The 15826-nt window shown below is 49.8% G+C and overlaps 1 protein-coding gene across 1 annotated transcript; it reads left to right on the top strand.

Annotated features, from left to right (window-relative positions):
- The first annotated feature begins 1036 nt into the window (after positions 1-1036).
- KLHL40 (kelch like family member 40) lies at positions 1037-15081 on the top strand. The gene is made up of 6 exons (XM_083822966.1): positions 1037-5953; positions 9172-9332; positions 11208-11315; positions 12181-12366; positions 12899-13045; positions 13812-15081. The coding sequence occupies exons 1-6, from the start codon at positions 4808-4810 to the stop codon at positions 13921-13923; spliced, it is 1860 nt and encodes a 619-aa protein (XP_083679092.1). The 5' UTR covers positions 1037-4807; the 3' UTR covers positions 13924-15081.
- The last annotated feature ends 745 nt before the right edge of the window (positions 15082-15826 follow it).

Raw genomic sequence — 15826 nt, 5'->3', positions numbered from 1 at the left:
CGAGCAAGCAATCTGTTAGAGAAACAGTACATGGGAGAACATGGGCTTTGTCTCTCTTTGCCTGAAGGTATCCCCTTGGTTATCACTGTCATTAGAAGTTCAGGGAATCTTGTGGGCCAGAAGCACCAAAGTGGTGCTATCACAGCCATGTCTCACTGCTCAGCCTTGTGCAGAGTCCCTCAGCCTCAGCATAGGCCTCTGTGGAGTGGGTTTTATCAACTGCCCATCTCCCTCCTGGAAAGCATATCATCTGATCTCATTATTACTTGACTGAGATAGCAAAACTCACCTAGAAGCCAAAAAAAGCATTTTTTAATTGAAACTTCAAATTCATAGTCCTACACTAGACACCTTCATGTTACACCCAACACGGCTGTAAGTCCTGCGTTCAACTTTCTGGTTTTAAAATCTTATATGGGAGGGAGTGATCCTGCTTGGATGGGGAGTGATCCCCTTAGGGTGCTTTCCATTCATTCTCACTCATCCCTGGGTGGGGGACTGTTGTCCACTTGGAGACAATGACTTAGCCCATTGGTCATCGGGTATCATTTGCTGTAGTCCCATTAGACCAGGGTCAGTTAGCTGAACGCTATCTCAGAGTAGCCCACCTCCGTTCAGGGTTGTGTTGCCTATTCTACAGCAGTCAGCACTGTTGGGAGTGTTCCCCTGGGGTGCTGAGAGAGTAAATTCACATATTTGTGTGCACAGAGATAGTCAAATTGTAACAACGATCACTGCTTGCTCTAATCACATCTGTATGTGCCTTTTCATCTGCTTTTAGATGTTAAAACCCTCTGAACTTTGCTGGTACTTGCTTGGAGACCAGCTTACCTTCATGGTGACGCAGCAAATGGAAACCGGATGGGAAAAGTCTACCATGATCAAAGCCTCCATAAGAGATTAATATTTACAGGGAGGATCAATTGCCTCATTTTCCACTGCTATCATGGAGACAGAGAAATGTCTTCTACACCAATCAATAAGATGTGGTCTTGACTCGCCAGTGTGGCAGGACCCAGCCCCAGACCTCTCCAGTTCTGTCGAACTCCCTGCATATAAACACAGATTGTAAAATGGCAATGACAAACCAGCATAAACAAATAAAAAACAGGACTGGGGGAAGAGTATGCACACAAATGAGAAAAATATTTCATGCTTGAGATCCAGCCTGGAAACATATAACCTTAAAATATGAGATGAAAGTTAGTCTGAACTCCAAATACTCTGTGGTGGAGAGGACCTGAAGGCTGTGGATCTGAGCTGCACAAAGCATTGCTGGCTTTTCACTGCTTCCCCATGGCACAGAGCTGCTCAGAGGGTTTGGAGTCCACCAGATCAACCTTGTGTCCCACCAGGCCGTGGCAGAAACTTGTCTGGGGAGGAATTTTCCATATCTGAGATGAATGTGCTTGTGTTCAGGAGCCAAGGAGGCTTACAGACCCTTTGAGGTCAGGGTTAACACAGAGGGCACAGCCTGCATGTCCAGCCTGGGCCACATATGCAACTATTAGGGAGTGTCCAAAGGAAGGTAACAAAGTTGGTGAAGGATCTAGAGGGGAAGACGTGTGAGGAGTGGTTGATGTCCTTGGGTTGTTCAGCCCAGAGCAGGGCAGGCCGAGGGGAGGCCTCATGGCGGCCTGCAGCTCCCTCACGAGGGGAGCGGAGGGGCAGGCGCTGAGCTCTGCTCTCTGGGGACAGCGACAGGACCCGAGGGAATGGCATGGAGCTGGGGTTAGGAGGCTTTGGGAACAGTTAAGGATGTCTAGCATGAATTCATGATTTAAGTGAAAGGGGAAAGATGGACAACACTGGAGCCCTTTCATCACAGGCAACTCTCTAACGTGGGTGCAGGAAATCAGCTCCGGGGGTGCCTGCTTCTCTCTGTGGTTGTAGGGAGCTTAAACAACACCCCCAGACTGAGAGAGCCAAAGCCATGTGGAATAACATGGTGTCTCTGAGGCCTTTCAGTCCAAATGGCTCATTTCTACCAGGCTCTAGAATGGGCTGGCTTCATTTCAGAGCAAAATGAAGCCTGGTAAATCCCATCTCTGACATGTGGGCTTGGATGTGTTTAGAAACAGGGCCGCTCCCCACTTGGGCAGGGGGGTCTGAGTCCGGTTTCCCTGCCAAAGCAGGGCATGGTGGTGAAAGCAACCGAAATCCAGCTGCTCATTTGTCCTGAGGTGGTTGTCTCTGTGGGGTTTTCCATCTCCCTGAAGGGTGGAAGGCTCTGGTCACTGCTGCTTTGGAGAAGTCTGCCCCAGGATGGAATCCATAAGGGTGAAAAAGCCCATCAACTGTCAATATGAACCTAAAACAACAGTTTTTGGGCCCTGTTTGCCCAGAAAAAACACTGATTTCCATCAATCCATCAGTCTCTAAAGTGAAAGATTTACTTGTGGAGGTGGATCAATGCCTTCCTGCTCTTCACTGAGCTGTTGCTCATGGAGGGATTGAGCCCACTGCTCATTGCCTACCACTTCCCAGGGTGGGTTATTCACCTGTGCCTGAGCCAGTGCCCATTTCCAATCACCTGCACAGTCCAAGACCATATACGAGTTCATACTTACTAGAGGAGCTGCGATTTCAGGTAGGTCCCATTGCATTTAGAGGTGTCACCTTACGATGAGAAGTGAGGGGAGGCAGCGCTCTGGAAGAACTGGGGTTGCTTCCCCAGGCCTTGGAGCTCTGCAGAGCCACAGAAACTGACGGAGACCCCAGCGCAGGTTTGGGATCAAGGAGGTGCTCTTTTCCTGGGTGGACCACAAACCTTAAAGAAGCCACAGGATCGCCTGGGATCTGCTCTGGGAAGAGCTGGGCTGTAGCTGGCTCGGCAGCAGCACCTCGTGATGTGAGGAATGTGGAAGCAAACCTCGGATGACAGCACACGCTGAGAGCACAGTGAAAAGGAAAACAAGCAGGGGTTCAAGGGAGATTAAAGGCAGAGGAGGAAAATCCCAAACAATAGCACAGTCACACTGGATTATGCTTGGAAAAATGAAAAACTAATACAGAAGGAAGGGAGAGGGGAGGATGGGGTTGGCCAGTCCCTGACATCTGTGAGCAAAGGAACATTTCTGAGGTATGACCCAGCTCAAAGATCAATGCTCATCCTTTGATCCTGTCACAGATGAGCAGCCCAGACGAGTTTATGATCTGAGCTCTGAAAACAGCATGTGATTACTCCTCTGCTATATTGGTACTGCCTGGGATGCTGCTGGAACCTCACCAGTACTAGAGGGCTTCGTACCAGTATCGCTCCCTCCCTCTTCCCATTTACGTAGGTAACCGTCATGGCACAAAGCACTTTTATAAGCACATCCATTCCAGAGCAAGTGGTTATGTGGCTTTAAATACACCGAGAAGAGTGGCTAACATCCTTGCATAGATTTAATTAGTTTGTTAATTAAATCTGTGCCATCTCTGAGTGTCAGAGAGCCCAGAGGGTCCATAATAATGGAGATAAAATAAAAGACTTATGTACAAGTTTCAGCATAGGTATAAACACTTATAGTTACTCTGCTCACCTATGCCTGTCAAAATTAATTTGCTTCCTCGTGAGCTCTGTGGGAAGAGCTGGACCTCACCAGCCACTTGAGGCCCCACGAGGCTTCCTTGACATCCAAGGAGGTGCAAGCAGGACACAGGACCTGATGGAGTCCTCAGCTTTCCTGGAGCATCAGCTGAGGGCCGGGCAGGCTCTAGGCCTCAGCATGGGGGTGTTGAATCTCAGTAGCCCTTATCAGGAGACCCCTAACTTGCAAGGAGATACCTGGGTTTAGATGCCTTAGTCTGTGAGTTGAAGCCCACCGTTGGGGTCTCTATGTTTTGGATCTGCCTCAGACATTCTCTCCACCACCAAAACGTGGAAAAAGTGGATTTGTTAGTGGTGAGGTGTCCAGAGACTGTGCTGGTGGGGCCTACGCACATGCTGCAGGCAACACAGGGACATTCCTCCCCCAGACTCCTGGGGTCTCCTCCTTTGGTGAGACTTTTTTAGTAACTTCCCACATAGGTCTCGTACCCCATACACGGGTGTAAATAAATAACTCACCTTCATCCCCCACCCCCTTCCAGCCTCGAAAAGTGACTCCAGAGGAGAATAAAGGACAAACCTGTGCAGAAAAGCAGCCCTGGGGATGAGCTGTTTGGCCTCATGGGTGCCACAAAGCTCACACAAGACGCTCCCTTCTTGCATCTTTCCAGCGTTGACTTCACACTCTATTCTTAGCACAGCGAAAGGTTTCGGAGCGGTCATTTAGTGGTGTTAGGAGAAGGTCCCAGCCTTGCCGTTCATGACCCAGCAGGCAGATTAGGGGGGGTTGATTCATCTGGAGGATGTTTCCCCAAGCGTGGCAGCCGTGTCGTGGGGTCGCACGCGTCTTCCGTCATGGGACGGCGGCAGAAGCTCGCGTCCCCCCGGCGGTGACTCACGGGCTGCCAGGCCGCTCCTGAAGCATCGGGGCTGGAAGTACAGCTGTTCCCCCCCGTCCCCTCCCTTCCCCCTTGTCCAGTGTGTCATATTAGAGGGTGATCGGCTTACACATGCTCCAATATGGATTCCTAAGCTTTGTAGCGCTGCGGCTATATATAAAGCCCTACGCTGGAAGCTGAAGTACACAGACAGCTGCGATAGCAGCGAGCCTTTCACATTCCCCGTGCGCTGACAGGCTGGAAGCAAGGGAGCCCCGCGAGCCCTGCTTTGAGTAAGTTTCTTTACCAGGGGCACACAGACAGATATATTCATAAATACAGAGTTAGGTTTGGTGAAAGGCTCGGGGGAAAAAAAGAGCTTTTACTCTGCACTATGGGTTTACCTTTCGATCAAGTGGAAGAACTGCGTCTCTACCAGCAAACTCTCCTCCAGGATGGACTCAAGGACATGTTGGACCACAATAAGTTTCTGGACTGTGTCTTAAAAGTCAAGGGGAAGGAGTTTCCCTGCCATCGGCTGGTGCTGGCAGCTTGCAGCCCATATTTCCGGGCAATGTTCCTCTCAGACATGGAAGAGAGCAAGAAGAAGGAGGTCAGTTTGGAAGATGTTGATCCAGATGTCATGGGCAAGATCCTCCATTACATCTACACCTCTGAGCTGGAGATCACAGAGCAGAATGTGCAGGACATCTTCTCCGTGGCCAACATGTTCCAGATCCCCTCCATCTTCACCGTCTGCGTGTCCTTCTTGCAGAAGCGGCTTTGCCTCAGCAACTGCTTGGCTATCTTCAGGCTGGGTTTGATGCTGGATTGTGCCCGGCTGGCCGTGGCAGCTCGGGATTTCATCTGCGATCGCTTTGCGCTGGTCTCCCGCGATGAGGAGTTCTACCAGCTCTCACCCGACGAGCTCATTGCCATCATCTCCAGTGACTCCCTCAACATTGAGAAAGAGGAGACTGTCTTCGAAGTGGTGATGAAGTGGGTGGGGACCAAGGACCGTGAGAGCCGGCAGAAGGCCCTGCCTGTCATCTTTGAAAGCATCCGCTTCCGCCTCATGTCCAAGGACTACATCAAGGACCACGTGGAGAAGCATGCCGTGGTGAAGTCCAGCCCAGAACTGCTCAAGAAACTGCAGATGGTGAAGGATGCCCAGCAAGGCAAATTCACTGTGGTGAAGAAGAAGAAAGTGAAGAAAAGCGGTGAAAAGCAGGCAAAAGACAACATTGTTAATGGGGCAGTAGAGGAGGAGGAAGAGGCAGAGGAGGATGCCCTTCCAGGGATCCTAAACGACACGATGCGCTTTGGCATGTTCCTCCAGGACCTCATTTTCATGGTCAGTGACAGTGGAGCAGTGGCCTATGACCCCACTGCCAACGAGTGCTATTTTGCCTCCCTGTCTGCTCAAATCCCCAAGAACCACGTCAGTCTCGTGACCAAAGAGAATCAGATCTTCATTGTCGGAGGACTGTACTACAACGAGGACAGCAAAGAGGATCCCATGAGCTCCTACTTCCTGCAGGTACGAGCTTTATTTCTTTTTTGTTTCTCTGACCACTTAAGAGCACTACCAGATGCCAGTAATATCCATTGTCATGCGATGCTAAACTGAAGGTTGTAAATGAAGGTGAGACATCTAAGTTGCTTTACTAGAGATTCTTATATTTTAGTGGAGATCTCACTGACAGGGGGTTCTGGTCATTGAGGAAGGAGGGATTGTGATAGGAATAAGCCTTCCTGATCCAAATCCTGAACAGGGCATCACTTTGAACAACGCATATGGTCCAGCCCTGCTGCCATAAGGCACGCTAACTGGAAGGTTAGTGGCATCAGGGCTGGATTCAGCTTTGCATCCTTCATGTTTCTGGGTATGAACCCCCAGCAAAACAGGAGAGACTCTGCCAGATGCCAACACAGGGAACAGCAACAGCTACAGCCACAGAAAAAACACTCCGAGGACCTGGGGTACGTCCCTACCTACCAATATCTGTCCCTTTTCAAATGCTTCTCTTGTCCCTGGGTGTGTCCTAGTTTCAGTTCAGTCTGCCTTGGCCGTTTCCATTCTGTGCAGAGGAAGGCACGGTGTGATGCCTCTTTGGGATCTCCCACAAGACAAGTGGCTGCTCTAACTGAGCAAGAACCAAAGCTGCGATCAGACTCAGCTGGGAGCGGTCTGAGCCCCAGGCTGGGCTGTAAGCCACGAGCACCTTCCCCACAGGGAGCTAACACAAGGCCCCTACCCTTCCTGCTGACCCTGTATGAATCCAGTAAAACCTATATCCTTCCCTTATAGCCAGAAATCCTTTTGTACTTCTCCCGTGGCTCACATCTCTTTTCAGAGGAAGCAGTAAAGCATTGAAAGGATAAAGCAAGGGGAGGTCCCACTCTGAGACACACAAATTAGTCCTTTCCTTGCCTTCTTGCATGGGTAAGGCTGTGCACCCACACCACGTGTCCTCACCTGGAAAGGGGCAGCATTTGGAGCCTCTGCAGCCTGTGAAACGAGGAGTCAGTGGGAAGAAACCACGAAAGTGGCCCAGGAAAGTAAGATGGAGGGGAAAGGCAGTGGGAGTGGCTGAGGGAAGTGGCTCTTTGTGCTGAGCAGGAGCTTTGACCACAGCAGATGTGGGCAGCTCCATCAGTTAGCAGCGCAGAGCAGGCAAACAAGCCGTGTCCAAAGATCAATACTCCACCTGTTTTGTTGCTGATCAAGCAAGGTTGTATTACCATGACTGCGGCAAGCAGGTCAAGGAAAGTGATTTTTCCTTTAATCAGGCACTTGTGAGCCCACATCTGGGTGCTGAGTCCAGGCTGGGGCTCCCCACTACAAGGAAGACATTGAGGTACTGATGTGGGTCCAGCAGAAGCCACCAAGATTGTTAGGGCTGGAGAAGAGAAGGACATGGGTCTGGTCAGCCTGGAGAAGAGGAGGGGAAGATGTCATTGATGTCTGCAGCTCCCTAGTGGGGCACCTCATGGCCATTTTTAGCTGCTTTCCCCCAAAAAGAGGGACAGAGGTGCCTTCACAGCCTGCTGTGACACTCCTGCATGGGAAGAGCAGACACGTCCCAGGGCTGGAAGGTGCTGTCAGTCCGTGGAGGTGTGATTTGTTTCTGTCAGTGCCCTTACGTAGGTCACAGTTTGTATAGGAATACAATGTTCTTCTGAGCCTTTTTCAGCTGAAATTTCACACAGATGTAGGCAGGCAGCTGTGTGACAAACCCTTGAACCACGGCGTCAGTGCAGCAGCATCTTGCACCTTCTGACTCTGTTTCTATCCTCTCTGTTTTCGTGTTCCTCCTGCTGAGAGTTAGGTCAGGGATAGTTTAGACTTAAGGACAAGAACCAATGTATATAAATGCTGATAAATCCCAGAGGCCTTGCACATTTTGGCAGGAACAAAATGATTCCGTTGACATTCCAGATGGAAAAGGGTATCCTTTATTTGTCACTTCTAAGATTTATGCCTTGAAAACAATGCTGAAGCCATCGAGAAGCAGGAACTCTTCTGGTGACCGGGCTGCTCGGGTCTGCGCTATAAATAACAAATATGTGGGCCACAGCTTACAAAGAGACAACAGCCACGGGCCCCCAGCTGAGGCTGAGTTTTGGAGGCAGCCCAGCAAGCTGGAGCTCCTTGGCCCGAGCCCCCAGCAAACGATGCTTCGGGCTGTGCTTCAGCCCAGCCTCCTCGTGCAGAGTCCCCCCAGACAGGCTGCTAGAGGTCACCCCAGGCTTAACACACGATGTCCCCCCTCTGCTGCCAAGATATGTTAAAAATATTGCCCCACTTTGCAGGTCCCACCATGTCCAAAGAGCTCCCAGTGCCGTGCTGTCTCATAATCTTTCACGTCTTTTTTTTCCTGGTGGGAAGTGGGGTAATGCCTTGGTCCATAGATGTCCAAGGACTTTGCCGTCTGATCTACTGGCACTGTATGGATTAATCTCCGTGTCTGTGGGGTGGGACGGACACACCATGGTCAGTGTCAAGAGCTCTGGTTTTTGCAGCACCATCTCAGCTTCATCAGGCCGTGTAGATGTTGGGTAGACGGGTAGCGTGTAAATACCTTTTGTTCTGGCAGACACACACACGTTTCATCTCTCACACCAAGGTGGTAGAGGACATCAGTATCTTGAGAGGCAGAGGAGGAACACGGTAACTGAGCTTTGCCAAAAAAGAGGGAGAGTTGGTGGGAGGAGAAGGCATTTCACTCTTTGCTTGCTCAAGACAGTGACCCATGTAGCCAGCATTGCTGACACCACACTCTTACCTGGCAGAGAAAGAAAATACAAGATGAAATACTGCGGCATGTGCTATTTCTGGAGAGGTTCGGGCAAAAATCCCTAAGACTGAAGTGTTTCAGCTCCTCCAGTCCCAGGAACTGTTTTTTTCATAGGTTCAACGTGAGACTCTCCTGTCCAAGGACGGGAGAGCACAAGGACAAGAACAACCAAACTTGTTTCAAGCCAAGGCTTTGGTGTACGGAGCAGAAAATGTTCCTGCTCATGCACCTCTGCTCTTACGCCTTGTCATAAAACACGTCTGGTGATGTATGACTTGGATTTGCACTGAGATTCCCCATCCTGCACCAGATGCAGCAGCAGGGGCAAGGCATGGGCAGAAAGTGCCTGCTGGGGTGATGAGCAGCACGTGGGAACAGCTCTGCTCTTAGCCTCTGGCTCTTCATTAAGCCAAGATGCCCGGAGAGCACCCACTAACGAGAGTGTGTTTCCTTTCAGTACGACCATCTGGACGCAGACTGGCTGGGCATGCCCCCCCTGCCCTCCCCTCGCTGCCTCTTTGGCCTGGGAGAGGCAGAAAACTCCATTTTTGTGGTCGGAGGGAAAGAACTGAAGGAGGGAGAGAAGACCTTGGATTCGGTCCTGTGCTACGACCGGCTGTAAGTGTCCACGTGTGAGCGAGGGGCAGGAGGTGGCTGGCAGGAGAAGGTGAGGCAGATGCCATGCAAAATGACTCCGGTTCTCCAGGGACCAGGTTTAGAGACAGGGCTTGAACTCTGCACCTAGATGCTGGGACCACGGGGAGCGATTTGAGATGAACCTTGGGGCTCCGAGCTGTCTCTCTCCAGCTGCTTCATTTATTGTAATTGAAGCTCCCAGGGTGGGAGCCATAACTGGGATATTAAATTATCAAGGACTGAACTTAGCAGATGCTCACGTGGGACCTGCACGGAGGAGCAAGGGGAGATTTTTCCTTCTGCTCTTGCCCATTAGTTCGAGTTTTGGTGACCTTCGCTGTGGTCTCACAGGGAGTGGTTTTTGTACAGGAAAGCTTGTTTTGAAACTATTCAGATGTGGCACTGAATGGCCCACCCTGATTGATATCAGGCTGAATATATGATTATTTTTGCACAATGGGCTCTGAACCATGTTATGTCATGAGCTATATTAAAACTGACCGTCCTGTTCTACTCGCAGGAGGCAGAAATATCCAAAGAGTGCTCCTCTCTGCCCTAAAGAGGCACAGTGGTAGGTGTTAACAAGCCTTTGGTCAGCTTATATTTAGATTTGTGTGCTCCAAAATCTGTTTTATAGGCAGAGATTTGAAACCAGTTTCATTTCCCTAGAGTAGGGTATTTATTGCTCCTCTGGGACATGTTGCGTGTCCTCCTGCTACTTGCTCAGGGGTGGCTTAAATATTGGCTGGAGGCTGGCAGGGAGATGATCAACACCTCTTCTATTTCTGGTGTTATTTAGGTAAAAAATTCAACGCTAACAAACCTGGAGAGGACAAATTGCTGGTCTATGGGAGCAACAATTTGCCCAGAGTTATTGGGCGATTAGAAAGCACTCAGAGCCCAGGCATCTCCATTCTTGGGTAAAATAAAGCGCAAGTCTTGGGGGGTACACCCTACATGGATGAAAACTGAGGATGACTCTAAGCAATGCGGACATCAACAGCCACATCTTGAGAAATTGGTCAGCCCTGTTTGTGCCTGTATAGCTGCCCCCTGAACGTAGCTGTGTAATTGATGATGAGCCTTCCCTTGGGTCCAGATCACCACAAATGTCCCCAAATTTTAGTTGTTTCCATTTTGGGCTACTGCTACCCAACGTAAACAATAAGGATGTAAAAATAAAGGCCTTAGGTGTGCCAAAGCCCTGCCTGAGGACAGAGCTGGAGGGTCTGCCGTGGAAAAGCAGTGGGTATCCTAGCAGAGGCATCGCTTTGGGGTTTCCAAGTCTTATAGCTACGTCCTCAGCTCAGCTGCCCTGGGGCTAGCTCAGAGGCTTTAGCACAACCCCGTACTCCAAAATGTGGGTGTAACCACCTTGGTGGCTGCCGGCAAACCAAAGCACTTTAAAATCGAAGGTCATGGCAAACAAAAAAAAAAAAAGCGAGAGAAATTTGTCCTCAGAATATTGCACCCCTAAGTCTCATTGGTTTTCATTTTTTATATAATGCTGAAATCTCTGTCTCATCTCTGTTTGGCTGGTAATGCTTGTAGAAGAGGGAAGGCCCTGGGGGAAGACACTGTTTATGCACAAAGCCCAAAAGTAGAGGATGCTGCAGAAAAGGATGAGCATTAGCATAAGCGTCTGGCATGTTTTATATTTTATCTTCCTTTTTATTTTTTAGAATGACAAAATTTACTGGTTCAGCATTACCTCGCTGGAAACCTCATATTTTTAAGATACTCTGTTTTCCATTAGTCAGGATCTGCACTCACCTCCAGGTCTGGAAAGCGCCCTGTGCTCTGGGCCTCACCCAGCAAGCTACAAATCCTCTTGCCTCCCATCTTTCCCTGATTCAGGTCCTTCAAGTGGGGTGAAGCCGATTCCCTCCCCTACGCGGTTTATGGCCACGCGGTGGTGTCGCACAAGGACCTCATCTACGTCATTGGCGGCAAAGGAAGTGACAAGTAAGTCAAAAACCGAGAGAAACTACGGAGTCAGCCCCCGAACTAGAGGGAGGGCAGAGCATGAGTCGGTACCTCCCCAGCCTGGATGGGCTCAGGAGGTTGGATGGCATGTAAGACATAGAGCCACTTTCCTCTGAGCTTGTCTGTGTTGCTGCTGCCCTTCCCCAGCCCTTAGGAGCCCTACAGGGCACAGTGAACATCAGGGGAGTTCCGTCTTTGACCTGCCGTGGAGAAGCATGATCCTAGTAGCTAAACCCAGGTGGCTGCTTGCAACGAGGGTGAAAAACCTCTTCAAACCTCACCCGTATTCTGCCCTCCTGCAGAAACGGCCGCTCTCGGGGAGGGTTGCAGGGATTGCTTCGCAAGGCAGAAGCGTGAGTGTTTGCAGAGCAAACGTGCCATAACCCAGCAAAGAGGTTCTGCTCTGAAAGGATTACGATCTGATGTGGGCTTGCATACATCCACACACATCACACTGCTGTCCTGGGTAACGGAGACCGTAATGATGATATTTTGCTGGGTCATGTTGAGACAGCAGCACTGAAACACCGTCGGAAGGCTGCTTGCAAGGTCCTGAGAGGAATTTAGGTGCACAGGGCCTTTACCCAGCTGTGTGAACACGATGCTGAGCTTCTAGGATTCCTTTTCCAAAGCAGCCATGCCATGTTATACACACACCTAATGTCTCTGGGCATGGTCATGCCTGAGAGCACACCCAAGCAAATCCCCTAAAGCCGATGCAGAGGGTACCAAAATCCCTCCAAGAGACCCACGTTCCTCCCAACAGCCATCCCCAAACTCCTGCGGTGCCAAGCTGCCCCCGGGCAGGCAAGCGAGCCTCCTCTCCTCTCTCCTCTTTCTCTAGGAAGTGCCTGAAGAAGATGTGTGTCTACAACCCCAACAAGTTCGAGTGGAAGGAGCTGGCTCCCATGAAAACTGCCCGCTCGCTGTTTGGAGCCACGGTGCACAAAGACAAAATCTACGTGGCGGCTGGTGTGACCGACTCCGGCTTGACCAACTCGGTGGAAGTGTACGACATTGCCACCAACAAGTATGTACCTGAGCACACCTTCAGGGCCTAGCTACCAGCTGTAGCTGTACATTAAGCAGCTTCCAACCCTTCAGGAGCTTGTTTGCAACTCCTGATACCAGTTTCTCCCAGTCTGTATTTCTCAGACCACTGGGAATTAATGAGACCACTGTGGTTGGGCTGTGGATCCCACCAGGCTTGCACTCAAAGTGGTTTCACCAACTGGTCAAGCCCTTAGGTGCTTTGCAGGGCTGTAGCTTCGTCTTATTATCTTCACCCTATGCAAGAGACGCGTTCCCTGGCTTGGGGTGGGCCTTGTGGCTGCATCCAGCCCCTGGAACTTGCTGATCCACGCTGGGTGAGCACCACAGCTCAGCTACTTGCAGAAAAATGAAGTTGAGCTACAATGATGGAAACATCTCTAGTACCAGGCAGTGTATGATCCCATCCCATGTAAACCTACACAAGTTAACCTGCCGCTAGCTAATTCTGTTAATGATGATGACAGGGAGAGGCAGGGTGCCCTAACGTGTCCGCTCTCTCGACATGGCAGGTGGGACACCTTCACCGAGTTCCCGCAGGAGCGCAGCTCCGTCAGCCTGGTGAGCCTGGCTGGGGTGCTCTACCTGCTTGGGGGCTTCGCCACGGTGGAGACTGAGTCGGGAGAGCTGGTGCCAACGGAGCTGAACGACGTTTGGAGGTGATGACCTTCCCTGGGGCTCTCCGTGGTGGCATGGGAGGTGGGGGGACGTTACGCAGCGAAAACCACCAAGGGAACAGATAGTTTCTGTCTTTCTTGATGCCTTCAGCATGTTGTTGTTGCCTCAGCACGAGGCTGAAGGCTCAGCATGGGAGCTCTGGGTGAGATGTTTGGCCTGTGCTGTGCTGGAGGGCACGTTAGGCAATTCAGTGATTTCTCCCAGCCTCGTACAGCAACATACCAGGGAAAATCTGCTCCTTCAGCTTTTTCCTGAACTGACATTTTGTTTGGAGCTGGTTCCAGACCTCCCCTTTGGCTCGAAGCCGTGTTTGTGTGATGAGCGCTCTCCCCGGGAAGAGCCAGTGCTCAGGATGGAAATGAGATTGTCTTACGTGGGAGCAGAAGAGCGGTCAGAAAACGCTTTCTGACAGCTGCTAATGCGTGGTTAGCTCCTGTCCTTCAGCTCTGTGGCTCTAGAGCACCCTCAGCAGGCATCTGGCCTTCACCAGAGATGTTCAATCTTGACATCAAGCCATTTCCAGTGGAAATGGTGTCTCCTGCGAGACCATGAGCTGATATCTGCACATCCTAGCCTGTTGAACCAAAGCATACCAGGGCTGAAAGTCCCCATGTTACCCCCCCAGTGGCTGAATATCCTCTGTGGGACACCACACCACACACCAGGCCTCCCACCACTATGGAGAGCAGCTGAAGTGGGGAGGGAAGATGCTTTCCTCACCACAACTCTCCCTCTGTCTCTCCCCAGATATGATGAAGAGCAGAAGAAGTGGGAAGGGGTCCTCCGGGAGATCCAGTACGCCTCTGGTGCCACCTTCCTTCCCGTGCGCCTCAACGTTTTGCGGCTAACGAAGATGTAGTGGGGCAGGATTTACTTCTTCCCCTGGGGCCTGGGACAAGGAGGGACGGGGGGAGGTGAGGCCATGCTTAGTAGCACAGAGACATGGCAGGGTTTCTTGAGATACTGTGCAGGACATTGCATCTGTGATTGGTACCATTTTACTTGGTCAAATGGGAAAGGGGGAAAATTATCTTGAGGTATTATGGGAATTTCATGATGCTCACTAGATAACTACAGAAGGACCCTAGAACCTGCATGGAGCTGGGGTAGAGTAACGAACATGGAGCAATGAACTACTCCAGAACAGAAAGATTATACTTCTATTCCACTTCAGGTTTTGTCCAATCTTCTCAACCACTGTTGAACCTCCCCATCCAACAGTGGAGGCAGAAAGTGTGTCTGAAGGAACTAAGCTGATGTTTTCCCAGACAAAGGGGTCTCTAATATATTTCCTCACCTGAGGCGTGGTGCTAGAGCCCACCTTGGAGAGGAAAAGGAAGAGGCGAAGGCTAGTGGTGCAGGTCAGACCTTGAGGGGGACTTGGATGATTTCCCAAGTGATGCAGGTTGTTGGGATGAGACAGTTAAAAGAAAAAAGGCATGTGAGCATGGGCAGCAGAAATTCGTAGGACATTGCAATGACAAGAAAAAAGTTTTGGTTCTTCATCTCCATCCTGACTTTGGACTGAAGAGATGTAAAGAGCTAAAGACTGCAGGAGGGGAAGAGTTGTGCTAGGAGTAGGGGAGGGAAGGGAAGAGAGACAGGCAGGGAGGGCCGTGAGCACTCATCTCCATCCTTTTGGGCTCCTCACCTTCAATCACAGATCACAGTGTCCTGACCTACAGTTGGACAAGTGCTGTTTTTCAGGGAAAGTTTTTTTTTTTATTTATGCTGTCTTTCATTTTTATTGTTCTGAACTTTTTTTTTTTTTTAACACTATTCTAATTTGCAAAATTCTTGGAGATCTCAGCTTTGTTTGGCTCAAAGAGAGCTTCCTACTGAGAAAAAAATGCATTGTGTTTTTTTTTTTTTAAAAGTTATCATAACGATGTTTTGATAGAAACATGACTGTACTGGCAGCAGGACAGAGACCTGTTAGAGCAAAAATCTAATGATGTCCATGCTGCCTGACCAGTGGTTTATTTAAAAATAAATCTTTAAAATGTTTCAAAAGAAATTCCCTTTGTCTGCATGCTTATAGAGCCGTAACTGAATGTCCACAGCAACCAAACACAAGGACCAAGCAAAAGCTGTGATGAACACATCCAGCAAACCAGCCCCATGGAGAGTCCTAGCAGAGACCCAGATTTTATTCTTATTTTCTTGCATTTATGAGCTGAAACTTTAGTGCTCATATCCTTAAAGTTTTTCCCTGTAGATATGAGGACTAGAAGCTTACCTAGGGAAAGGAAGAGGAAAGCCAGCTGGATGCTTACATGCCCTCATGATGCAGTGAATGGGGGTGACAATAAAAAAAGAACAAATACAAACCTTGTAAACGCCCTGAAAGTGGCATGAAAATCACAGTATCAAAAGTCTGGCTGATTTGTCTTGCTCAAAATGAAGTCTTGGAGAAACTAAAACATGTTTGGAAGTAAAGACAATTTTGCAGGATAATCTGCTTGGAAGACAATCAATAAAACATTTTCACAAGAAAAATAAATCCGAGGCGACTGGGTGGCAAACGTAGAATAGCTTGTGTCCGAAGTGAAAAGATTCTTTACCCAGAATAAAAAAATAAAGTCATTTAACACAGTGGTGGGATAGCACCTCCTGCCTGGGACTGGAACCCAATACCTCTGCTTCAAGCACTTCTCGCTGGCTGTGGAAGAGGAAGCTGTAGGTGCTCGGTCATAAACCAGGGCTCATCCCCATCCACCGGCTGCCATGTGGCTCTCAAAAAATGCTTTCCTGGGGTAAAC

The sequence above is a fragment of the Anser anser genome (assembly GCF_964211835.1).
Source record: "Anser anser genome assembly, chromosome: 2".
NCBI lineage: Eukaryota > Metazoa > Chordata > Aves > Anseriformes > Anatidae > Anser > Anser anser.
Note: the sequence above shows the minus strand (reverse complement) of the source record. Positions and strands in the feature narration are given on the sequence as shown.

Coding starts and splice junctions, on each gene's coding strand:
- KLHL40 (XM_083822966.1), top strand. CDS start 4,808: ATGGGTTTACCTTTCGATCAAGTGGAAGAACTGCGTCTCTACCAGCAA. Junction 5,954..9,171: donor TGAGCTCCTACTTCCTGCAG/GTACGAGCTTTA, acceptor GTTTCCTTTCAG/TACGACCATCTGGACGCAGA. Junction 11,316..12,180: donor GGCGGCAAAGGAAGTGACAA/GTAAGTCAAAAA, acceptor CTCTTTCTCTAG/GAAGTGCCTGAAGAAGATGT.